This window comes from Molothrus aeneus, chromosome 22 (genome assembly GCF_037042795.1).
Source record: "Molothrus aeneus isolate 106 chromosome 22, BPBGC_Maene_1.0, whole genome shotgun sequence".
In the NCBI taxonomy this organism is placed as follows: Eukaryota; Metazoa; Chordata; class Aves; order Passeriformes; family Icteridae; genus Molothrus; species Molothrus aeneus.
Window position 1 is genome coordinate 5433061 of NC_089667.1, and position 25131 is coordinate 5458191.

The 25131-nt window shown below is 42.5% G+C and overlaps 1 protein-coding gene across 3 annotated transcripts in view; it reads right to left on the bottom strand.

Annotated features, from left to right (window-relative positions):
* The window catches only part of ARHGEF12 (Rho guanine nucleotide exchange factor 12), an 82302-nt gene that overhangs the window by 44955 nt on the left and 12216 nt on the right, over positions 1-25131 (bottom strand). For 2 of the 3 annotated variants that reach the window (XM_066564376.1, XM_066564375.1), the window contains one exon: positions 187-210. In XM_066564376.1, the coding sequence (XP_066420473.1) occupies positions 187-210 (24 nt within the window). Of the gene's footprint in view, positions 1-186; positions 211-13124; positions 13263-25131 lie in introns of those variants that run through there. The other variant, XM_066564377.1, reaches the window with a different exon arrangement.

The window sequence follows — 25131 nt, forward strand, 5'->3', positions numbered from 1 at the left end:
CAAGGACACCACCAATAAATCTACTTTTGGCACCTCATCCCCATCTGGATATTGATTTCCTCACATCTGTAATGGGCACTACAAGCTGTGTTTGTATATATATATATATTTTAAAAACATTCCCCCTGCAAAAATGCTGCAGCATAATTTACAATACAGACAAAAAAGCAAATTTCAGGAACTCACCTCGAAGGTTTTTTGAGAGGAAACCTGAAAAGAAACAAAAAAAAAAAAGTTTAATGAACTTTTATTTTTCAATATTAGGTTTGATATCAGCATTAGTGCTTAGATACAAAGAGTTATTTTACACTTCTGTGGTACCTTCACAAAAAACCATCTCTATTTTCAAGGAACTCCATGAACTTTGAGGCAAGTGCAATAAAATTGAAATTAAATTACCTATTCCAAGTAGTATTATACAGACAGATAACAAAAGCAACAAATCCAAAGCTGAAGGGAGAACCAAGTATATTTGTATTTTTAACTGAGCACACAGCCTCAAGCTGCACCAAGGGAAATTTAGGTTGGATATCAGGAAAACATTTTTTTACAGAAGGGGTGATAAAGTTCTGGAATGTTCTGCCCGGGGAGGTGGTGGAGTCCCCATCCCTGGGTGTGTTTAACAAAGCCTGGATGTGGCTCTGGGTGCCAGGGTTGAGTTGAGGGGTTGGGGCTGGGTTGGACTCGATTGTCTTGAAGGTCTCTTCCAACCTGGTCATTCTGGGAATTTCTGTGGATTCCTGTGGATTCCTGTGAATTTCTGTGAATTCCTGTGAATTCCTGTGAATTTCTGTGAATTTCTGTGAATTTCTGTGAATTTCTGTGAATTCCTGTGGATTCCTGTGAATTTCTGTGAATTCCTGTGAATTCCTGTGAACAGCTCCACAGCCAGGCTCAGGTGGAAGGAGGTTGGAGCCAAAAGGGGTTTGGAATCTTCTCCCAAATGAGTGAAGGACAGGAGGGAACAGCCTCAGGCTGGGCAGAGCAGGAATTTCTCCCTGGAAAGGGTTGTTGGACACTGGGAGGGTCTGGAGTCCCCATCCCTGGAATTGGCATTTCCGTGATCCTGAGCTGAGACACAGCCCCATCCATCCCCATCCCACAACCAAACCATTCTCCCAGAGTTTTCCAGACCATTCCAAGCAAGAGTCCTTGACTGGCAGCACAAAACTGCCCCAAATGCTCCTCCTGTCACCTCCTCCCCTCCGTAATTCCACCTGGAGCGGCCCAGGCAGGAAAAGCCCAGCCCTAAAGCTCCAGGAGCTCCCTCCCCACTACCTGAAAACCCCGAGTGGCTGCACAGAGCCAGCCTGAGCCCTCTCTGGGAGCAAGAGCTGTGCCATCAAATGTGGATACACCCAAAACTGGCCAGCTCCCACATGCCAAGCCCCTGTGCAAACATGCACTAATATGGAACTCCAGAACGAGCATCTGATGACACATTAGGCAAGGGAAATTAAAATGCTGTCTGCCTGTTCCTGAAAATAATTATCCACAGCAAGACACTTGCCATCTTTCAGATAACAGCACTGAATTCAGCTGAACTACAACAGCAGCTTCCAAATTAAGGGGGTAGATAGGGCCTGTGATTGCATAAACAGCAAAAAGTTAATTAATTGAAAGCAAGAAGTGGTAATCCTCCTTCCTCCTGCCCCCAAAAGATTTATTTTAATCTTAAAAGCCTGGGAAATCCACTCTGATTCAAATCAGAAACATCCTCTCCTCGTGGTGCTCTACCTGCAAAGCCACATCTCTGCAGCATCCCATCCCCCAGTTACCAACTCCAGGCAGGGAAGGAGGGCTTGGTACAGGACAGGCAGCTGGAAGCCCAAAGGAAAGCAAACAAAAGTCATCTCAGGCCAATCTAACCCTGCCTGAGCCCTGAGCAGCCAGCAGATGCAGCAGCAATCAAGTGTTTCACTGAAAAGCAGAAAAGAGGGGAAACAGAAAGGAATCCAGGGAAAGACAGAAAGAGATGTTTAGGATGAATTACACCCATTTTCTTATCTGATCCATTTGAACTTCTGAGCTGCATAAAACACCACTGGTAAGTATTTTAATGAAGCATTTTAGTGACAAACTTTATCCTCCAGAGGTTCTTATCAGCACCCAGAAGTGCTGCAGCATCAGGCAGAGTTTGTGGATAACTCAAAGTGAGTTCACTGCTGGACCTCTGGCCTGGCTCAGAGCTCTTGATTATCTGTGAAACACTAATGTCCTATTTTCCAGGTCCAAAAGTTGTGCAAAACCTTTCTGCTCTTTATACTAGGCTGGTGATTAATTATTTAGGAAGGAACTTTAAAGTTTTTGTAAACAAAGCAGCGCTGAAAACACCGGAATCTTTCTCAGCGCTTTGACGTTACCGGGGAATGTCCAGTTCCTGTGGGGTGGGAGCCAAAATCCCCGTTCCCAACCCACAGCTGTGCTCACAGCTGGATGGCACAGGGGGTCAGGGTCCAGCTGGCCCTGGGGAATCCTCCTGCCTGAGAAGGGACCCCATTCCAGGGCTGGGACCCCATCCCAGGCAGTGCTGGAGCCCCTTGGCTCAGCTTTCTGAGGCTCCTTCTTGTCCCAGGCAAGCAGGGATGGAGGCATGGAGAGGTTGGGGAGCAGGGATGGACACAGGGACAGGCTGGGGAGTAAAGAAGGTGGCAGGGACAAGTTGGGGAGCAGAGATGGAGGGAGGAACACTGTGGGATTAGGGATGGACACAGGGACAGGCTGGGGAGCAGGGATGGACACAGGGACAGGTTGGAAGCAGGAATGGAGGCAGGGACAGGCTGGGGAGCAAAGAAGGAGGCAGGGACAGGTCTGGACAAGGGATGGACATAGGGACAGGCTGGGATCAGGGATGGACACAGGGACAGGCTGGGATCAGGGATGGACACAGGGACAGGATGGGGAGCAGGCACAGGTTGATGAGCAAAGAAGGTGGCAGGGACAGGTTGGGAGCAGGGATGGACACAGGGACAGGGTGGGAGCAGGGATGGACACAGGGACACTGTGGGAGCAGGGATGGACACAGGGACAGGCTGGGAGCAGGGATGGACACAGGGACACTGTGGGAGCAGGGATGGATACAGGGACACTGTGGGAGCAGGGATGGACACAGGGACAGGCTGGGAGCAGGGATGGACACAGGGACAGGGTGGGAGCAGGGATGGACACAGGGACACTGTGGGAGCAGGGATGGACACAGGGACAGGCTGGGAGCAGGGATGGACACAGGGACAGGTTGGGAGCAGGGATGGACACAGGGACACTGTGGGAGCAGGGATGGACACAGGGACAGGCTGGGAGCAGGGATGGACACAGGGACACTGTGGGAGCAGGGATGGACACAGGGACAGGCTGGGAGCAGGGATGGACACAGGGACAGGCTGGGAGCAGGGATGGACACAGGGACACTGTGGGAGCAGGGATGGACACAGGGACAGGCTGGGAGCAGGGATGGACACAGGGACAGGTTGGGAGCAGGGATGGACACAGGGACACTGTGGGAGCAGGGATGGACACAGGGACAGGGTGGGAGCAGGGATGGACACAGGGACACTGTGGGAGCAGGGATGGACACAGGGACAGGCTGGGAGCAGGGATGGACACAGGGACAGGGTGGGAGCAGGGATGGATACAGGGACACTGTGGGAGCAGGGATGGACACAGGGACACTGTGGGAGCAGGGATGGACACAGGGACACTGTGGGAGCAGGGATGGACACAGGGACACTGTGGGAGCAGGGATGGAGGCAGGGACAGGCTGGGAGCAGGGATGGACACAGGGACACTGTGGGAGCAGGGATGGAGGCAGGGACAGGCTGGGAGCAGGGATGGAGGCAGCAGATGATCCCAGCACAGCCTCTGGGCACTGCACAACCACCGCCCTCCACCCTCTCCTGCCTCTCCTTTGCTTCACAGGTATTCCCTGAAATCAATGGAGTAGGAAAAGGATGGGCTTTGTCCACCCAGGTTGAAGGTGAAGCTCTCCAGCCCCCAAAGCACCTCCCTTCCTGCATCTGAAATCATTCCTGGGCACTGAGTTATGAAGTCACACAAGTTTTAGGCAGAAGACTCAGCTGAGCTCCAACACTGATCCTGGCTGGGAGCACTCAGTACCACACTCCTCCCTTCTCCCATTTCCCTGCCTGAACACCACCTGGAAGCCATCCCTCATTTCCCAAACCCTGTGCCACCACAGCAGGAAGCAGAGTCAGAATGGATAAAACCCAATCAAAAATCACAGAGGAGCTCCTGGGAGTTTTATCTGTGTTTCACTGCAACTGATCTTCACTTGGAAATGATATTAAATCTGAAAGCAGCCCTGAAAATCCCCTCACCGTGCTACAGCACCCAGCACAACATCATTCAAATTCAAATACATTTCACCTCCTACTGTAAACAGCAGCAAGAAGGCAGAGCAGGGTGTGGTGAACAGCTGGAGCCTTAATTCCAAACGGAGCTGGCAAGTTTAGGCTCCACGATAAAAACCCTGTAGACATTTTGTCTGATAACTGATGAACATCAGCACATTTTCAAACGAGTTGTTCCACTCTCCCAAACACCGGCACCAATTAAAAGCCAAGGCAGATTTTGTTTTTAAAATGCTGGGCCCGAATAATTTGAGTCATTTAAATGCATCAAATGACTAAAAGTGTGTCTTCTTAGTCATGCTGCATTAGGAAAATCTATTTAAGGGAGGAAAATACATCTACAAGCAGCAACAGCGTGGATTAAACATTGGATTTCAGGTTAGCTCACACATAGGCACCACCAATGCCCAATAACCACCTTGAAGCCAAGCAGGAAAAGGTGATTTGAAGACTTAATGTGTCAGAAAAGAGGAGAGCAGGGAGGATTCCCAGCTCCCAGCAGTACAAAGCATTCCATTCTAGCCTGGGAGGATGAAAATACAGCTGACCATAAATAGCACAGCATCCAGATAACCATGCTGGGGTTTTTTTTTTTGTTTTGTTTTTTTTATTTTTTCTTCCCTCCCCTACTAAAATATTACCAGAATTCAAGTATCTGCTATCTCCAAAGCTGATCAAAGAGAAAAATATTTAGATTCAGACAAGGGCCTCAACCTTGGAAATATTTATTCATGTGCCTAACTTTAGTTCCAGGACTGCTCAGATGCCTGAAATGAAGCCTGTGTGTGTTTGCAAGGAGAAATTACTCCAAGTTGTGCCCAGATGAGTAAGAAATGTTGTGAAACCCATGCAGAAGAGAACAGCCAAAAAGTGCTTGCTTGACAGAACTAATCTTTAATTAGGAGATGAACAGTTGCAATAGAAGCTGCTTCAGTGCTTTATTAGATTCATTTAAATAAGATGTTGCTTGTTGCAGAAAAACTCTCTGAATGAATTATAAATTTCAAAGAAAAGCAGCCAACACAACTGATCATGCCAAATTCAGGAGGAGAAACAGTCCAGGCCTGATCACTGGTCTTTTTTAGGGATATATTTAGAAGGAGGAAAGGAAGACCAAAGGTTATCTCAAAGTCCCCACAATAAAAACCCAAAATTCTGGATTTATAAAGTCTCATCCTAATTCAGGACGTTTCCACCAACTCATGAGTCAATGAGAAGCCTTTGGCCACCATCAGCTCCATGGAACTTGGTGAAAAATGATTTTAACTCACTCAGAACTCCAGAATGGTTTGGGTTGGAAGGACCCCAGAGCTGATCCTGCCATGGCAGGGACACCTTCCCCTCCCCAGGCTGCTCTCAGCTCTGTCCAGCCTGGCCTGGGACACCCCCGGGGATGGGTGTGCAGGATTTTGGGAATGCTGAGCAGGATTGTTCTCTCCTCTTGTTCACACATCCCCAAACAGATCCTGGAAAAACCAAAGCCTGTTCCTGAGGGATAGGTAAAATAACCACTGAACAATTCCAGGACTATTCCGAGTGCACCCAGCTCCTTTAATATCCATTAAACTTCATTTTCAACACCCTGATTGCACCTCACTGACAGCACTCTGAGAAATGATGCATTTTTTGTCTAAATCTAGGAGGTTTTAAATGCTCTGAAAACACAGTAAGCATTGACATAAATGCTGTTTTGAAAATACCTCCCAGAATTTCATCTTGGAAGAGACAGAATGAAAGAAAAGGAAGGAGGGGAAAGAAAACCAAGGAAGGGAATCTGTTTCCAGGGCTGCAGAGGCACAGATCCACCAGAGCAGGATTTTAAAGGCCCTGAGAAAGGTTTCAGGGGAGAATGCAGCACCAACAGGAACTGGAGGCATTTTTGTGTCCCAAGGAAAAGGCCTGGGACAGCCCTGACCCAACACATCCCCTCCACTCTCCTCAGCAGGAGCAGCAGCTTTCTGCTGGGTCATCTTTGCCACAGATCAAAGCACAGGAGCTCAAGGAAACACTGAGCTTTTTCCATGAATTAAAAAAAAAAAAAAGAAACTCAAACCCACTGCATACTGATGGCAACAGACTGGACAGGAAAACAGGGATCCAAATGGGATTCCTGGGAGCTGTCAGAGCCCAGGGATGGAATTTTGGGACCTGCAAGGAGGCAGAGCGAGGGAGGCAGAGCCCAGGGATGGATTCTTGGGACCTGCAAGGAGGCAGAGCCCAGGGATGGAATTTTGGGACCTGCAAGGAGGCAGAGCGAGGGAGGCAGAGCCCAGGGATGGATTCTTGGGACCTGCAAGGAGGCAGAGCCCAGGGATGGATTCTTGGGACCTCAAGGAGGCAGAGCGAGGGAGGCAGAGCCCAGGGATGGAATTTTGGGACCTGCAAGGAGGCAGAGCCCAGGGATGGATTTTTGGGACCTGCAAGGAGGCAGAGCCCAGGGATGGATTTTTGGGACCTCAAGGAGGCAGAGCCCAGGGATGGATTCTTGGGACCTGCAGGGAGGCAGAGCCCAGGGATGGAATTTTGGGACCTGCAAGGAGGCAGAGCGAGGGAGGCACTGCGAGCTCGGTGTTATTTTTGTGGGAGTCCGAGGCAGCGCAGCTGACACCGTGACTCATGGAGGAATCCTCCCTGGCATTATTGACCTTGCACTGCTGACAGCTCATGGGCAGGAGTGCAGCCTTCAGAAAAGAACATGGGAAATTTAGGGAAGTGATTGGAGAGCCCACAGAGCCAACACCTTCTGTGCCAAACCCCCCTGAACACCCCCAGTGCTGCATTTGCCTCAATAAAACATCAGCAAACGCCTCCCACTCAATATTCTATCATTTTTCAGGCCACTAATGTCTCCAGCCATAACCAGAATATGCCATTCCATTTTCCTTTCAGGAGAGAAAATGCAGAGTAGCCAACAGAGCCCATCAGCATATTTCCTGATGGATCAGGGGATGGATCAATGCAAGGGACTGGTGCCATGGCAACCAACGTGCTGAGCAAAACACTTAAACTGGGTTAAGATGAATTTGATAAAAAAAACAAAGTCTGGAAGGCTGGCAAGTTCCATCTGTAGGATGGGGAGGGTCAGGGCTCCAAGAGGGAGGTATTTCTACAGGGAAGGAGAATTTCACTGGGGCCTTTCCTTCACAGCTTCCTCTTGGAGCTTTAAAAAATTAAATCTCTATATACAGATTCCTCTCTCATTCTTGTGGTTGAGGGATTCATCAGGAGGGGTGAAAAGAAAGGAAGGAGAATTCTACAGGGAAGGAGAATTCTATAAGGGAAGGAGAATTCTACAAGGGAAGGAGAATTCTACAAGGGAAGGAGAATTCTACAAGGGAAGGAGAATTCTACAAGGGAAGGAGAATTCTACAAGGGAAGGAGAATTCTACAGGGAAGGAGAATCTCACTGGCGCTTTGCCTTCACAGCTTCCTCTTGGAGCTCTAAAAAATTAAATCTCCATATACAGATTCCTCTCTCATTCTTGTGGTTGAGGGATTCATCAAGGGGGGTGAAGAGAAGGTGGCAGCATGAGAAGGGAGCAAGAAAAGAGGAAAAAGAAACCAGCTTAAAATTATGGAAGAAAAACAGAATGCAAAGATAAATCTTTTCCATAAAACAAACAGCAAGAATTCGGAGATTTGCCTCCACACAAGGAATTTCCTGATGACACAGGAATGCATCATCATCCCATGGCCTGTAAAAATGATAAGGAGGCAACCCTGGGTTTACTGCAGGCAGCTGCAGCTCTTTGCTCAGTGTCCTTCCCTGTAAAGCCCTGAGGTGGGAAGGGTTTCAGTCCCTCAGAAAAGGAAGAAAAGCATCTCCAGAGAAGTTCCATCCACAGCTCAGCCATTCACTCCCAGCCCAAGCAAGTGCCTCAGCTATTTTCCATGACACAAGCACTTGGATTTTTCCAAGAGCTGATGTCAGGGCTTTTCATGGAGAAAGAGCTGCATTTACTGGGCAGGCAGGGAAGGAGGGCTTCCCCAGCAGCCATCTCAATGTGCCCTTTGTGCTGCTCTGCTGCTCGGGCCAGCACCCTGCAAGAACTTTGAGTCCCCAAGAAACTCTGCAAAGGGGAGGGCACAGGGACATTTCCAGCAGCCAGAGCTGTTCTTCCACTCCTGACTGATTTCCAAGGCTCAGAAGCAGCAGCTTTCCCTCTGCAGGCCCTGAAGTTGTCACACAAGGCCATTTATTGTTGAATATCCCTACAAGGGGCTGCAAGCAGCCAAATTAATGAAAACTGGGGAGGGGGCACTGGAGGGAACATAAATAAACCAGGCTGCTCGTGTTTCCTTAATGCTGCCTTTAGATTCGGCCTAAAAGCAAGATTTGAGTAAGAGGGGGAAGGTTTGGCCACTCAGAGCAAGCACAAAACCCTCTCAGAAACTGGTGGGGAATGGAGGTTGCCAAATCCCAGGTGATTTCCTACGGTTTCCCAACGTGACTGTTTACAAATTCCTGAATCTCTGTTTCCACCTCTGGGAGAGAAAAATTTGACAGCTTCGAAATGGAAAAAAATTAAACACCGCAAATGCTGAAAGAGGCCAAGTTGTTTTTCTAAAAAGACTTGTAGAAAATGTTATTATCACAAAAATTTACACAAAATTTACACAGCAGGAAAGAAAGATTCAGGATTTGTTCCTTTCCAAGCTTTGACTGCATGACCCATTTAGTGCAAGTGACCAGGTACAGGAGAAAGGTCAAGCTTGTGATTTCAGAAGTTATGACCCAATTTTCTCACTCATTTATTTATTTTGAAGTAGGCCATAGACAAATATTCCCAGGCCTAGAGAGCTCAAGCTTCCCTGTAGCAAGAAAAGCTGAAATATGTGGTTTGGCCATACTAGAAAAGCCCCAAAATATCCAATTTAATATCATAATTATATTTTCACACCATCTCATAAATACATTTTCACACCATCTTTGCATCCTGAGCTTTTGCTATTTGGAAGAAGGGAAGGAAGAGGGGTAGAACACGTTTGTTGTGATTCACTCCTCCAGCTTTCACTTCTGAAAAATCCTTTTCAACCCATTTGCCCAGAGCCTGAAAGAATCAAATCCAGCACTGGGGTTTCTTGCACAGACAGGGCGTGGAGTCCAAATTAACCTGCCCTCCCTAAACTGCAGCTAATTACAGGGAAATGAAATGTTTGCTTTGCTTGCCAATAACTGCAGAAGGCAGAGCTGGCTCGGTGGCAGCTCCTCCTCCACAGCGTCTGCAACAGCTTCCCAGTGAACTGCCCCAAAAAATAAAGGAATAAACCAATTTTCTTTTCCTGAGCAGAGCAGAGAGACCCAAAGCTGTGGAGTGCCACGGGGTTTGCTTTCACCTGACACACACACACACACACCCAGGGCTGGGATCACTCGTGCTGCTTTTGCATTTCATTAGGCACCAAGCCTAGTTCCTTATTAATGCCATACCCAGCTTGTGGTTGTTATGAACCAGCAACGAGCCTGGTGTGGAAACAGTCCTTAAAAACAGCAAAAGACAGCAATTAGAAAGGGAGGAGAAGGAGGAAAAAAAAAAAAAACCCATCCCCAACACAGAGTGCACGTAATACAACTGGAAATGTAGCTTTCAAAATAGCATAATGCTGCTCCAATTAGGCAGCTTGAAGTTTTGCAAATATATGTACAAGGTTCAGAGGCACAGAGGAGTATTTGGCCCAGAGTTCACATTTCTGGGGAGTGAGTGCAGTTGCCTGGCATAGGAACAGCACACCTCCATGGCTTGGAAGTATTGAGAGTGTACTAAAGAACCTGCAGTAAGATAAATAAATAATAATGCATTTATTTTCAAATAATAAGATGGATAAATACTAATAAATTTATTATTCCTCCTGAGTATCTTTCAAAAGATGTTTTAAAGAAGTGACAAGGCCAAGCTGTTGTGCTCCTCAGCATCGTCAGCTTTCCCTGGTTTAATGTGGCCACCAAGGTGAGCAGAGGAAAGGATGGGAGAATTGGGATTGTCCAGCCTGGAGGAGAATTGGGATTCTTCAAAGTGGGAAGGGCTGGGAGAATTGGGATTGTCCAGCCTGGAGGAGAATTGGGATTCTTCAAAAGTGGGAAAGGCTGGGAGAATTGGGATTGTCCAGCCTGGAGGAGAATTGGGATTCTTCAAAGTGGGAAAGGCTGGGAGAATTGGGATTGTCCAGGCTGGCTTTGGGGTGACCTCGTTGTGGCCTTCCAGGAGTGAAGGAAAGATGGAGAGACTCTTTGCAAGGGCTGGGGTGACAGGGTGAGGGGCAATGGCTCCACACTGACAGAGAGCAGGGTGAGGTTGGATACTGGGCAGGAATTATTCCCTGGGAGGGCGCAAGGTGCCCAGAGCAGCTGTGGTGGATCCCTGGCAGTGTCCAAGGCCAGGCTGGAGCACCCTGGGACAGTGCAAGGTCTCCCTGCCCATAGGACTGGGTGACATTTAAGGTCCCTTCCAACCCAATCCACCCTGGGATTCAGTGATTTCCCCTGACAACATCAGCAGCACTTCCCCCATGGATTTACACATTCCAGAGGCATTATCAGCTTGTCTGCCCTACTGCACACCCCAAAAGTTTCATTAAGTTACTCCTTTGACAAACGAGGTCAGCAGGCACCTTGCCTTCATTTAAATTTCCCTTCAGCCCTCGTTAGGCTGTTTTAGAGGTTCACGTGCCTTTACTGCTCTGGAAATGTAAACCAAGACTCGCCTGCTCATCAGAAGCAGCAGTTTATGAGTTCAAAGCTAAGCAGACACTCAACCCAAAAGCATTTCCAGCCCTGCCTTCCCTTCTCCCACTCACTGATGAACCTTTGGCCAAATTACACCCATTCTGCATGGGATGTGCAGGCAACATCCACCCCTCTGACCTCTGCAGAGCTTCTAAATATTTCCCAGCTGCCATAAACTAATTTACAGTTAATATGTCTAAAACCACCCAAAGGCAAAGTGCTCCCAGTGGCTTAATTTACACCAAGGGAAAAATTGGATCCACAGCTTTACAAAGGAAAGCTGCAGCACGGAGAGAATCAAGAAATCATTACCACAGTGTTGCTTAACCTGTACAGTGTATTTTTAGCTCTTAGTCCTTCACAGCTAATTCTGCTCAAGTTTTACTCCTGTAGATACAAACACCAAGGGCAACCAAACTATTTGAGCCTAAATTCCAAGTATGCAACTAAATGAGCATTTCACCTTGCTGGCTTTCCACACCTCCCAGCAGGGTTTCTGTCCCAGCATTCCCTCAGATTTTAGAAGCATCCATGGAAAGTTTCTCCACCATACATTGCAGTTTTCCAAAAAAAGCAAATGTGATGTCAGCTCAGTTATAAAGAGATCAGCAGTGCTGTATAGTGGAGTTGAAGCTATCTCAGTTGTTTCAATGGCCCTAAGAAAAAGAAAGAGGCTTCTGGGATATGCAAACCTATTATTTCTGCCATAAATGCAGCCCTGGCCCATAAAACACGAGAGGAAAGATGCACATAGCACACATTGCATAAGGAGGGAAAAAATGTACACAGGCATTTGTGGCATGCTTTGCTCCTTCCCATTTCATCTCCCCACCATCTAAACTACAGCAAAAATCCAGAAATACTGACTGGGAAGGACTGGAGCAGAACACAGGATTAGGATTTCTCAGCAACACCAAGCCCTGTTTTTTCCACTGTAAAATGGAAGATAAAAATCCAGGAGTGAAGCTCTTTGTAAAATGGCTCAAGATCCTGAGCACAGCCTGTGAGTCAAACCCAGAGCTATTAATAGGTCTCTGGATGTGTTTGTATTAGTATTTGCCTCTTGGGACTCGTAAAATAAATTAAAATACAAGCAAAAAAAAAAAAAATCCAAACAAATATTTAGTCAGGAAAGCTCCCAGCTGCTAAAAGGTGACTGCAGCAAAATTCTCCAAAATATGTGGAAGGGGTTTGGAGATAACCAAGGTAGCAGAAACAGCAATGCCAGATTGGAGCTGCTCCCCCACTGGGTTCAGTGACACCTTCAGCTCCCGGTGCCTCCCCCTCATCATGCAGCATGATGACAACTGCCAGCCCTACTGGCTGTATTTATATTTATATTTTAAAAAAACAACAAATCTCCTCACCATCTCAAAGCCTTTCTACATCACAATCTCATCTATTAGTACAAAACACTGCATTTTCTCTCAGTGCTGATGGCTGTCACTGGATCAACACTGCCTCAAATCTGTCCACACCATCACTGGGACTGATACGATTTGTTTAAATTTTAAAACACTTTACAATGAAATAATAAAAACCAAATAAAACAGTCAAAAATGTATTCAGAAAAATAAACCCCACCCAAAACACTCAAGAGATGGTTGCTTGAGTACCAGCAGCTAATTTAACATCAACATGCATAAAATATCAACTTATCAAAAATCACATTCCCTGTGGCTGGTGAGGAGGCTCTGGTATGGAATTACTGGGAAATGGAAAGAAGGGAGAGCTGCCAGCATCTACATCCAAAGCATCTTTCCAGGCTGTCAAAACCTTTGTTCTTCAGCTCAGCCACCAAGACACAGATTTCCACAGCAAACACATTAAACTGGCCATTTTCACAGCAAAACCACAAAGGAGTAACTCAGGTTTGCATAGTAGCTATTAAAAGATGAAAGACAAAAAAAATAAATAAAAAGGAGACAAACCTCCCCTCCCAGTAGATACTAAAGGGAAAATCCTTTTTCTCTGCTCTGCACCCAAGGCAGGTAGTCCTGGCTGAGGGAAGGGGAACAAAGGCTCAGTGTTACCTGTTCCACACGCCAGGGGCAGCTGAGCAGGGCCATCCCAAAGGGCCATGGCAGGCAGAGAGAGCTCGGATCCCAAATCCCCCGTCCCTGGAGCCTCCGGGGCTCCCAGGCTCGGGGATCCTCGGGAGGAACCCGCGGATTGTTCAGTGACCACGGGGGGAGCGAGGAAACTCCACCTCTCCTGTCCCACCTCCTCCTCCTCCTCCTCCTCCTCCCAGGCAGCAGCAGCAGCAGCAGCTGGGGCTGGAAAATATTTATCTGTATTTGCTATAGTTGTGGATGTGTTTGGTTTTTGTGAGCATCTATGGGTGTGCATACAATTATATGCATATATATATATATATATATATATATATATACACACACATATAATTATATATATACATATATACATATACACACATAATATCTAAATATATATATAATATAGAAACATTATTATATATAATATAGATATTATATAATATATTATACATAATATATAATATATATATTGTATAAATATATAATATATAAATATATATTACCTATAATATATTTTATATATTTATTTTATATATATACATTTATTTACATATATATATGTATTTTTATATATATATACATGTATATATATGTATTTTTATATACATAAAGGTCTGTTTTATATATTTTATATCATGTTATTTAATATTTCTATTTTATATTTAACCTAAACCTCTCCTGTCCCACCTCCTCCCAGGCAGCAGCAGCCAGGGCAGCAGAGACAGAGCTGGGATAGCAAAATTCAGCTTTTCCAGCTGTCCTGGGGGCTGAAAAATGTTTATCTATATTTCTATATTTATGGATATGCTTGGTTTGTGTGCATCTATATGCGTGCATAGAAATGCATGCACATATCTATGCATATATATATTAAATATATCTGTAAATATATACTATACAAAATAAATATAAATACATATATAGAGAGTATACAGTAGTCTATTATATATAGACTATAAATAGATATTATATATGTATATAAAATTTTATATATGAAATTATAAATATGAAATTGTAAATACAAATAATATATAATATTATCGATATTCATATCTATAACGTGAATATATCTGTTATATATTATTGTATCCTATACATTTATGTTTATATTATATATTGTTATGTTTATATTATGTACTATTATATTTATGTTATGCAATATATATTATATAGTAGTTATAATATGAATGTGCTATATATATTATATATAATATTATGAATATGAATAATATAAAATTAGAAATAATATATTTATATAGAAGTATATAAATTTAGGTATTATGTATAAAATATTGATTATATATATAGTATATATAATATGTATTTATATATATATATATAAATATTATATATATATATATATATATATATAATTTGTGTGAATTCCCGCCAGGAATTTTTCATTTTACTGTTCAAGTAGATAGAAAAAGCAGCTAAAAATAAACGAATAATTGACTACTGTAACAATAAATCACCTGTCAAACTTTGTTCCTTTGTGTCATTTGCTTATCCTAAAAGCAAAATACACAAACCATCAAGAGAAAGGAGGCTGTGACAGAGATGGTTATAGAGTATATTAGAGTATTACTCTAATATAGAGTAATACAGAGTAATAACCACCTCTCTAATACAGAGTTGGTTATAGAGTATACAGAGTATTACTCTATATTAGTGATAGAGTAAATTGGTTTTACTTATTAGCAAAATACACACACCATTAAGAGAAAGGAGGCTGTGACAGAGATGGTTAGTTATAAATAGAGTAAATTGATTTTACTTATTAGCAAAATACACACACCATTAAGAGAAAGGAGGCTGTGACAGAGATGGTTATACAGTGTATTAGAGTATATTACTCTATATTAGTTATAAATTGTTTTTATTTATTAGCAAAATACACATACCACTAAGAGAAAGGAGGCTGTGACAGAGATGGTTATAGAGTATTTTAGAGTATTCCTCTAATATAGAGTAATACAGAGTAATAACCATCTCTAATACAGAGATTATAGATTATAGAGTTTACAGATTACAGATATATCTATAGATTATAGAGTATATAGAGTATTACTCTATATTAGTTATAGAGTAAATTGTTTTGACTTATTAGCAAAATACACACATCATTAAGAGAAAGGAGGCTGTGACAGAGATGGTTATAGAGTATTTTAGAGTATTCCTCTAATACAGAGTAATAACCATCTCTCTAATACAGAGATTATAGATTATATTTAGAGATTAGAGATTGATCTATAGGTTACAGAGTATTACTCTGTATTAGTTACAGAGTAAATTGTTTTTGCTTATTAGCAAAATACACATACCATTAAGAGAAAGGGGGCTGTGACAGAGATGGTCATGGAGTATATTAGAGTATATTACTCTATATTATATTAGAGTCTATTACTCTATATTAGTTGGAAATTGTTTTGATTTATGAGCCAATCACAACCAAGCTGTGTGGAGGCTCTAGAAAGTCACAAGTTTTTCTTTCATATCTTTCAGCCTTCTGCCTGTATCCTCTCAGGATTCTTTGTATAGTCTAGTATAGTATTCCTTAATATATTATAGGTCATAAAATAATAAAATTAAAGAAAATTAGGTGTCTCTAAAACATCACACAAGTTCCAAAAATAATAAATTAGCCTTCTAAGAACATGGGGTCAGGTTCATCACTCTTCCCTGTGTGCAAATACCAGACTGCCCCTCTCTGCCAGGCACAGAGGCAAACTCGGAGCTCAGACCAGGGGGGCTCTGAGGTTTTTGGAGTGGTGAAGCCCCAGGGAAGGGCTGCAGGGTGAAGGGGCTGTTTGCTTTTTCTGCCCCAATAAGCTAATGAAGTTTGGGAGCAGTGCTGGACAGAAATTTCTTCACGCTACGCTGTCTGTTTGTGTTTGATTAATGTAAATCTTGCCAGGGCTGAGCACGCCCCGGGCTCCAGCTCTCCATTAACCAGCCAGAGTGCCACGTACAGACTGAGCAGGCAAAACCAAGATCTCTATTTTAGTCCTTGCCATAAAACCCAGAGAACTCCACCAAACTCATTTCTGGTGAGCTGATTTGAATTACACTCCTCCTCACTGAATTCTGCTTTTTTTCCCCCCTTCCCCAAATTAAAAAATGAAACTGCAGCAAACCACTTTAATATATTAATGAGTTATTTTCTGTTTAGATTATTTTCTTTTCAGATTATTTTCTTTTCAGATTATTTTTTCTTTAGATTTCCTCAGTTCTCATGACCAAATTTTTCAGCCCGTCCAAGGGATGCTGGTACCAAACATCATCTCCAAGCCACAACTGCAGCAAGGCTGCAATTACCCAAAAGACAGGAAGCCAAAGAAATCAACTCCTACCCCTCCATCTCCCTGCTCCATGCAATCATTTCCCAGCCAGAACTTGTATTTTCCATGCTTCTCCCTTTCCCAGTGGCATGCATTATCATTTTTGAAATAGCAGAGGCCTCTGTCTCATTGGTTCCTATTTTGAAACGTTTGCCCAGCTCCTCAATTTTCTAGGAATTTCACAAATCAGAAAATGTCAGCTGTCCAAAAGAAAATGGTAACCAGAGGGAAGGAGAAAGCCAGGCCAGGATCAGCTCAGATCCTCAGAGGAACATTCCTGTCACAATCCTTGGGAAGGGAAAAAATTATCAATACTGGGATTTTAACCACTGTGGAATCACAGAGTTAATGAAACCAGGGGAAAGGGGCTGAAAATCCCAGTTCATTATTCATGCCTGAGTGAGAATCACATGCACCAAACAGCCTCTGCTGAGGGTGTCAAAACAGAGGTATTTTTAAACTTGGGTTACAGTCTAAAATCAAACATTTCCACATTTTTCTCCCTAATGCTTCTCATTATCAAGTGAAACACAGATGGGACAATCTGAAAGACCAACAAACCTTAACTTACTAAAGGATATTTTGGTTAAAACATTGATATTTCCTATTTCCTTCACTGTACAGAGCAAATTCACATTTCCCAGCTGCCTGCCTCAGTTTACCCCTACCACCAATTTAAGGTTGCAGGTTGCTTTACAATCATAAAAATACATAAAACATTATAGAGTATTATGTATTATTTTATATATTTTATCTACTTATTTATGTCTTTTACATATTTATGTCTTTTATAGATGTTTTATATATATATATACATATATATATATATATAAAATACTTGCAAAAAGACCCTCAAATTCATCCATTTTAAATTTTCATGCAAAATATTTAACTTGAAGTCATTAAAGTCAGTGAGGAGGAACCAGGAATCCAAAAGGAATATGCTTCAAGGCCTTTAACTCAGAAGGGACATTTTCAATTCCCTCAAACATAACAATTCTGTTGCTGGCGTGAGCACTTGGGAAAATAAATGCATTTGTACCATAAAACAAGCTTAAAAGGGTCAGAAATGGATATTGCAGTTCCTCTTTCTTACAAAGGAGTCAAACAGACTTTGAAGAACCCAAATGAAATTTCAGTCCATCAGGAAAAACATTTAATATTTTAAAAAAGGACTTTAGGGCACAGTCATGTAAGGCTTAACTGTTGTCTGCAATTTTTTTTTTTTTTTTTTTGCTTATGGAAATAATTTACTTTAAAAAATGAGAGGATTAATTTTTACTTCTATTTTATCGACAGTTTTAGGGAGAAAGCAACACAATACATCCCTTTCAAGTGCAAACCAACACAGCTGCCAGGAAACAGTGGAAAAACAAGAAAGATTCAGGAATGGAAGCTTCTGTCTTGCTTCCTACTCTGATTTCCCAGATTTCCTTCCCCCAGCACGCTCAGTCACAGGACATAATAAGAAAAGAATTTGGAGGAGGGGGAAAAAAATGACCATAAAAAGCAAGAAAGTCTGATGCAATCAGGTTTTTAGGAGAAATTAAGAGATAGCCAAGAAATGGTGAGGACTGGAAAGGGAATATCCCTGTTTTAAATCCACGGGGATTTCTACAGTCCTGGACAACAGCAGGGGAGGAAGATAAGGAAAAAGTATGGAAAAAATACATAATTATAGAAGAAATCTCTCCTAAGAACATGGGAAAGATGGAGTAGGAATAAGCAGTGATTTAGAGAGTTGTCTTGGCCTATTGAAAGAATAATAAAAGTAATGAAAATTAAGTGTTTCTAAAGCATCACACAAGTTCCAAGCCTGAATATCCCAACATTTTCCAATCTCTGTGCTCCATCCTTCATTACAAAGAACGGCAATTTTGGTCTCCAATATTTTGTATTGCTTAAGGAATTCTCTCCTCCTTGCAAAGCTCCTCCACTCATTCAACCCCAGCTCTGTGCTGCTCAGGCTGGGCTATGGTCACAACCCTCTTTAGAGAGCTGTCTTTGCCTGTTTAGAGTAAAAAAATAATAAAATTAATGAAAATTAAGTGCTTCTAAAACATCACACAAGTTCCAGGCCTGAACATCCCAGAATTCTTCAATCTCCGTGCAAGGAACAGCAATTCCGGCCCCCGATATTTTGCATTGATTAAGGAATTCCCTCCTCCTTGCAAAGCTCCTCCCCTGGTTCAATCCCAGCTCTGTGCTGGCCAGGCTGGCCTTTGGTAAATATTTACACAGAATTTCCAGACCTTTCCCCCAGCAAGGAGCAGGCCTGGGAAAAGCAGAACTTCCCAGAACTTCCCAGGGCTGCCCAGGGCGGGAGGCGAGCGCTCCCCAAGGAATGGAGTCCCCACCCCTGTGGAAAGGATCCAGGAGGATCCAGCATCCCTGGATGTGTGGCACATCCCATCCTGCAGGGCTGGGGGAGCCCTGCCAGGAAATCCTCGGCCTTCAGCTCCCCAGATTCCCAGGATCCTGTTTGGGATGTGGGAACTGCCCCTGGAAGTGTCCAAGACCAGCCTGGCATAGTGCAAGGTGCCCCTGCCCATGGGATAAAATCACCTCTAAGGTCCCTCCAAACCCAGCCCAGGCTGGGATTCCATCACGTGGCATTGGCACCTTAGAGAGGCCAAACCTCACTCAGAATTTCTGGGAAATTCAATCAGGTATGGATGAAAAAAATCTGTTATTGGTAAAGAATTCCATGCAGACCAGGATATGGATAGATGGACACAGGCATTTTCAAGCAGTGAATCCCTAATATTATAAAACATCACATCAATAAATAAAAAGCTTGCCAACACTTTTTATTAGCCCCAAAAATCCCCAGTGAGAGAATGGCTGCCCAATTCCCCCATCAGAAGATCCAAATACTCCACAGAGCTTTGCATTAGCACTGACCCTCATTCTCTCCCTTTTCTTTAGGCTCAGAATGTTCATTCCTCCTATTTTATATCAAGGAACAAAGTCCATCCCACACATCCTAAATAAACAGGAACTAGCAGAGGACTGCTATGGGTTGGGGTTTTTTTGAGAGAATATGTAAATATTAAAGTACAGACAAGAAGAAATGTAAGAAATCTGACATATTTCAGCAAGGACTCAGAGTCCACCCAATGGCCTGCACCTTTCAGACACATCTGAGAAACACCTGAGTCTTTTCAAGCACGAAAATCCTGCCCTGCTCTCTCAGTACATCCCAAAAAAGCCATAAACCTGTTAGAGGCACAGAACTGCACTTTAATCAAGCGTGGGGAATTTAAAATTTTCTTTTCTCCATCAAAAAAAAAAAGAATCTGTGTGTTGTCTCAAAACCTCTCATTGCTCTACAAGCAGCAAAGGACTAAGAAATTTTTTCCTCTGGGTTATGTTTTCTGGAGAGCAGGAGACAACCTGATGAAGAAATGAGTTAATATTTGATGTGAGTATCCCAGCTATGCTGGGTTACATAAGAGGCAGTGGAAGATAAAGACCCAGCAGCTCCCTCTGAGGAATTTCTGCAAGTCAGAGGAGACAGCTGAAGGACAGCTTAGAGCAGATCAAATAATCATTTTCCAAAGCCACTGCTTCACACAGACCAACCCTTCGTTACCTCAGCTCCTTCAATTACTGGAACTTAGCTGGGAAAACAAAAAAACTGAGGTTCAGAAACAGGAAATTGTTTTTGCAGTAAAATGGAGATGGACAATTGAAGTGGGAATGCTGCTCAGATCAGCCATTCTGCCTTACATCAGCACCAGAATTCCTCTTTTAACGAAGAAGTGACACCTTGGGATGCACAGAAAATATCACAGATATTTGGCACATTCAACTTATTTAGGAAGGCAATGCACAAGCCAGAATTCCTGCAAACTTTCAGTGTTGTTCAACTATTTTGCTATATACTATTCAATTATTTTGCTATATTTTTCAGCTATTTTGCTATATTTTTTCAACTATTTTGCTATATACTTTTATATTATATAATATATACTTTTATATAAAATATGAAATTGTAAATATAAATCATGCATAATATTATATATATGAATATATATAATGTGAATATAATATATTCTAGATTATATATTTTCTATGGTATTTATTATTATACTTACATATTATTATACCTACATATTATTATACTCATAGATTATTATACTCATAGATTATTATACTCATAGATTATATATTATATAAGAGGTAAGCAAATGTTTTTAGGATGCAGATGAGAATGCCTTAAGAAAAGCCCTCAATTTTTCAAGTACAATCATGGGCTGTAACAGTCCCTGAATGAAACCTGAGGACAGCACCTGCACCATGCCAGGGAAAATTCAAATTCAAGCAGGCACAGAAGATAGAAAAGATTAAATGCCATGCAGAAGTACTACCCACAAGGGAAAAAGCAAAAAGTGATCAAGTGAGTGGGTGGGAAAATCAACTTTCTTGCTGGAGCTACAACTCAATTTATTATTTAGGATGATTCAGCACCTAAATCCTGTGCTCTGGACAAAAGCACCTCCTGGGCTGCAGGCAGCTGAGCAAAAAACCCAGCTCAGCAAAAGTTAGGCTTAGACTGGCAACCCAGCTTAGAGTCAATCATTACAAGGCTGAGGCACAGCTGTCTGCTTTTAATGCACGGCTGCATTAACCCTCAGCAAAGTGCTTTAAAATCAGCCCTAAAAAAAAATTAAAAAAAAAAAAAAGAGAACACTGAATCATTAAAACTTTCAGCACAGAATTTTAACTCCGAGCATTTGCTGCTAATAGATATTACTGGAGTGATCTAAGCCAAGAAAAGAATTACAGAAAATTATCATTTTCGACTGTGTCACCCAACAAGCAGCCGAATGGTTTCTACAGACAGTAATTAAAATAAGAAAGTTCTGGTACAAATATGGAAACTGATTAAAAGACAGCTGTGAAGCCTGCTAAATCTGTGATAAAAAAAAATAAATCTGCACAAGCAAAACATGAAAGATCCTTTATGAAAGAAAACCCTCTTTCAGTTTCATTGTCTGGGCTGACTTCTGGCATAGGAAAATGAGTTCTATGGAGCTGCATTGAAAAGGTCACCGAGTTTCCTTCCTTGATCTTTTACCATGAACCATTTTAGAAGGCATTAAACATTTCAGAACAGCCTATCTAAACAAATTTTTGCTTATCCTGTCATTGAATTAAGTTCAACCAATTCCAGTAAGTTTGACCAAGAAAAAAAAAAGCCCCCCCTAAGTAGCTCTAAAATATAATATTTATGCCAGCCACTAAATGCAAACTTGAGTCCATGCCAAAACAGCATAAATTAGAAAAAAGTCATTATTCTATAGCTGACAATTTGAAAAGAGAGCAGTGAGAGCTGGGAAACTCCATTTGCTAAGGCAAAATCCATTTCATTCACAGCAAACTGACCCCAGTTGTTAAATCTGTGTCATAATTCAGAGAGGGAGAAAAAACACAGCACCAATTCCATGGATTTAGCACTCAATACCTTGTTGTGCTTCACTCCAGGGCAGGGAATTGTCAGCAGTAAATACTTCCAGGCCTGTAAAACTCCATGAACTGCTCACTATTTGTCAAGAAGCAGGGAGGGAGGGGCAGACCTTCATTTATTCTTTCCAAAGAATTTTTGCAGGTCCTTTTTAATTCACCGTAAATTTCATCCCAGCCCAGGTTTACAGTACAAAACATAAACAGACTCAAGGACAGGATCAAACATCAAAATGCTGACCCCAGAACGAGTCAGGACTGGTTTTATCATTATTCCATTCCCACACCTGCAGCCTTATAGACCCAAATTCAAAAAGCAGGGAAGAAAAACCCAAGTAAAAATGCAATTTAGCAATACCTGTACTCACAGCCCCAGCCTCTGAAAAGGCATAAATCTATTTTTAATGCATTAAAACACAGTTTTATTTTACCACTGGCTTCAGTACAACAAAAACCACACAAATTTAGATTTGCCAGTGTTTCCAGGTACTGTTAATGAGCAAAACACCAGCTTATGTCCCCCAAAATTCACTTTATTTTTGACTCTGTTCTCCAGCCAACATTGGGATAACCCACAGCCTTTTCCAGGGCTCTGCATCTCCCCTTCCCCTAAAGGCCAGCACCAAAGGCACACACAGGGAGGAAAGGGAGGTTTCAAACCTTGCCAGGAAGTTTCATTGTTTAACTCCAATTTTATTGTTTAACTCCAATTTTATTGTTTAACTCCTGCATCTGCCCCTGGTTTGAGACTCCACAGCAGGAGGGTTCACACAGCTCACTGCCCCTCCTCTGAGGGGCCTGGCAGCTGATTCACCTGAAATTTTTATTCTTTACTCATCATATATTTGCACTGTGCTGGACATGAGATGCTTCCTGCTCCTCAGCAGGGCAGACATCAGGGAAATGTTAACCCAGTGCCTGCTTTGCAGGGAACATTTGACCATCAAATTGACAAGAAGAAGTGTTATAATTTGCTTTAGCAGAGCAGGCACACAGCTCACCCACAGAAAGCTGAATTATCCATCAAATAGATAACACAAAGTGTTATAATTTCTGTTTTAGCAGAGCATGCACACAGCTCACCTACAGAAAGTTGAATTATCCATCAAACAGAAATCAGGGAAATTTTAACCCAGTGCCTGCTGTGCAGGTAACATTTGACCATCAAATAGACAACATTTAGACAACATGCTTTAGCAGAGCAGGCACACAGCTCACCCACAGAAAGCTGAATTATCCATCAAATAGATAACACAAAGTGTTATAATTTCTGTTTTAGCAGAGCATACACACAGATCAGCTACAAAAATTGAATTATCCATCGAATAGACAACATGAAGTGTTATAATTTCTGTTTTAGCAGAGCATGCACACACCTCACCCACAGAAAGTTGAATTATCCATCAAACAGAAATCAGGGAAATTTTAACCCAGTGCCTGCTTTGCAGGGAACATTTGACCATCAAATAGATAAAATGAAGTGTTATAATTTCTGTTTTAGCAGAGCATGCACACAGCTCACCTACAGAAAGCTGAATTATGCTGGCTGTTAGCAGCTGGATCAGAGTCACCCATGCCTAAAAAAAAACCACAACTCTCTCCCTGTTTGCTGTCCTGGCAAACTCTAAATGCCCAAACAACCTTTCATTTCCAATTTCCTCTGTATCAACCAGGCACATTCATCACCCATCAGCTGCCCACATCTCACAGGATGAACAAAATGTTGTGTTAGCACCAGAACCAGCAGCTGAGCTTGAGGAACTGAGATGGTCCAAAAACCTTTTTGTCCAGGATTTTCTCCTGGGAAGCTGAGAAGCTTCAGAGAAAAATGAAAATAACAATTATCTGATTTTCTTCTATGTTTTGCTGCTTTAGAATGTGGTTTGGGCATTGTTTACTAACAGGTGATTGTTTCATTACTTTCTGCTGTGAATTGTTTTTATTTAATGGCCAGTTGGGGCCAAGCTGTGTCAGACTCTGGAAGGAGTCACAAGTTTTCATTATTATCTTTTTAGCCTTCTGTCCGTATCCTTTAGTACAGTTTAGTATAGTGTTCTTTAATATAATATAGCATCATAAAATAATAAATTAGCCTTCTGAGAACATGGAGTCAGATTCATCATTCTTTCCTTCCTTCGTTGGGGGTCTCTGAAAAATCCCACAAAGCTGTAAATGTAAAAATTAAGTCCTGGTCAGCAGCAGAATGTCAGTGCTGAGTGCATTAAATTATTAAATATTTAAGGTCTTTAACACCCATGTGCTGTGCCATTCACAGCTGGACAAGATTATAAGAAGTCACTGCAACAAGTTTTTCCATTTTGTCGAGCACCTCCAGCCAATGCAACTTGGATTTAATTTTTTGAAGCGAGTTATGCTGCTCTTTTTGGATATAGCATAAAAAGGCATCCATGTGTTCACCAGAAGCATTAAGGAACTGAGACGGTCCAAGACAGCCCATTTACAGAAAAGAAACCTGTAAATGTAAAAACGAAGCCCTGGTCAGCAGCAGAATGTCAGTGCTATCAAAGCACAGGGAAATGCAGTTTTCTCCCAGCTCAGTAAGGTAACTCCTCCCAAGGTATTTGCAGCAGCAGGGAAACCTCCAGGATGCCAGAGCAGGGTTTTAATCTAAAGCAAACATCTCCACGTGATGGAACAGAGGGAGAGGGGCAGAGCCCAGGCAGCTCCCGGGCCTACAGACAAAATTCATTTCTGCTGGGCATTTCCTCCTGCACATCTTCATGGAACTGGGGAACAGACCCAGGGATGCTGCCACCAGTGTCAGCACAACTGAGAGAGAATTCCCTAAAATCCCAGGTATTTGAGAGGGCTCCTCACTGCCACACAGCTCCTCACAGCTGTATTTTACATTTATTCTAATTTACTGCCACAGCAAGGTGATCCAAATGCAACTCGGAGGAGAAGATGAAGAGATTTTCACATTGAAATTTACAATTTAAATAAACAAATCATAGTCCTTGTTTGAAGTGTCCAGAGTCCCTTTGTGCTCATCCCCAAAACCAATTACAAACTACCTTTTTTATTTAACAAAAAGAAAAAAAGAACAACAAACCCCACCTCATTATTTGCATGTTCTTTGTTATTTTTCTCCTTCTTTGAAATGCTCTTTTGGGGCAAGCTTTTTGATCTAAAAGGCATTTAATTAAACAAAA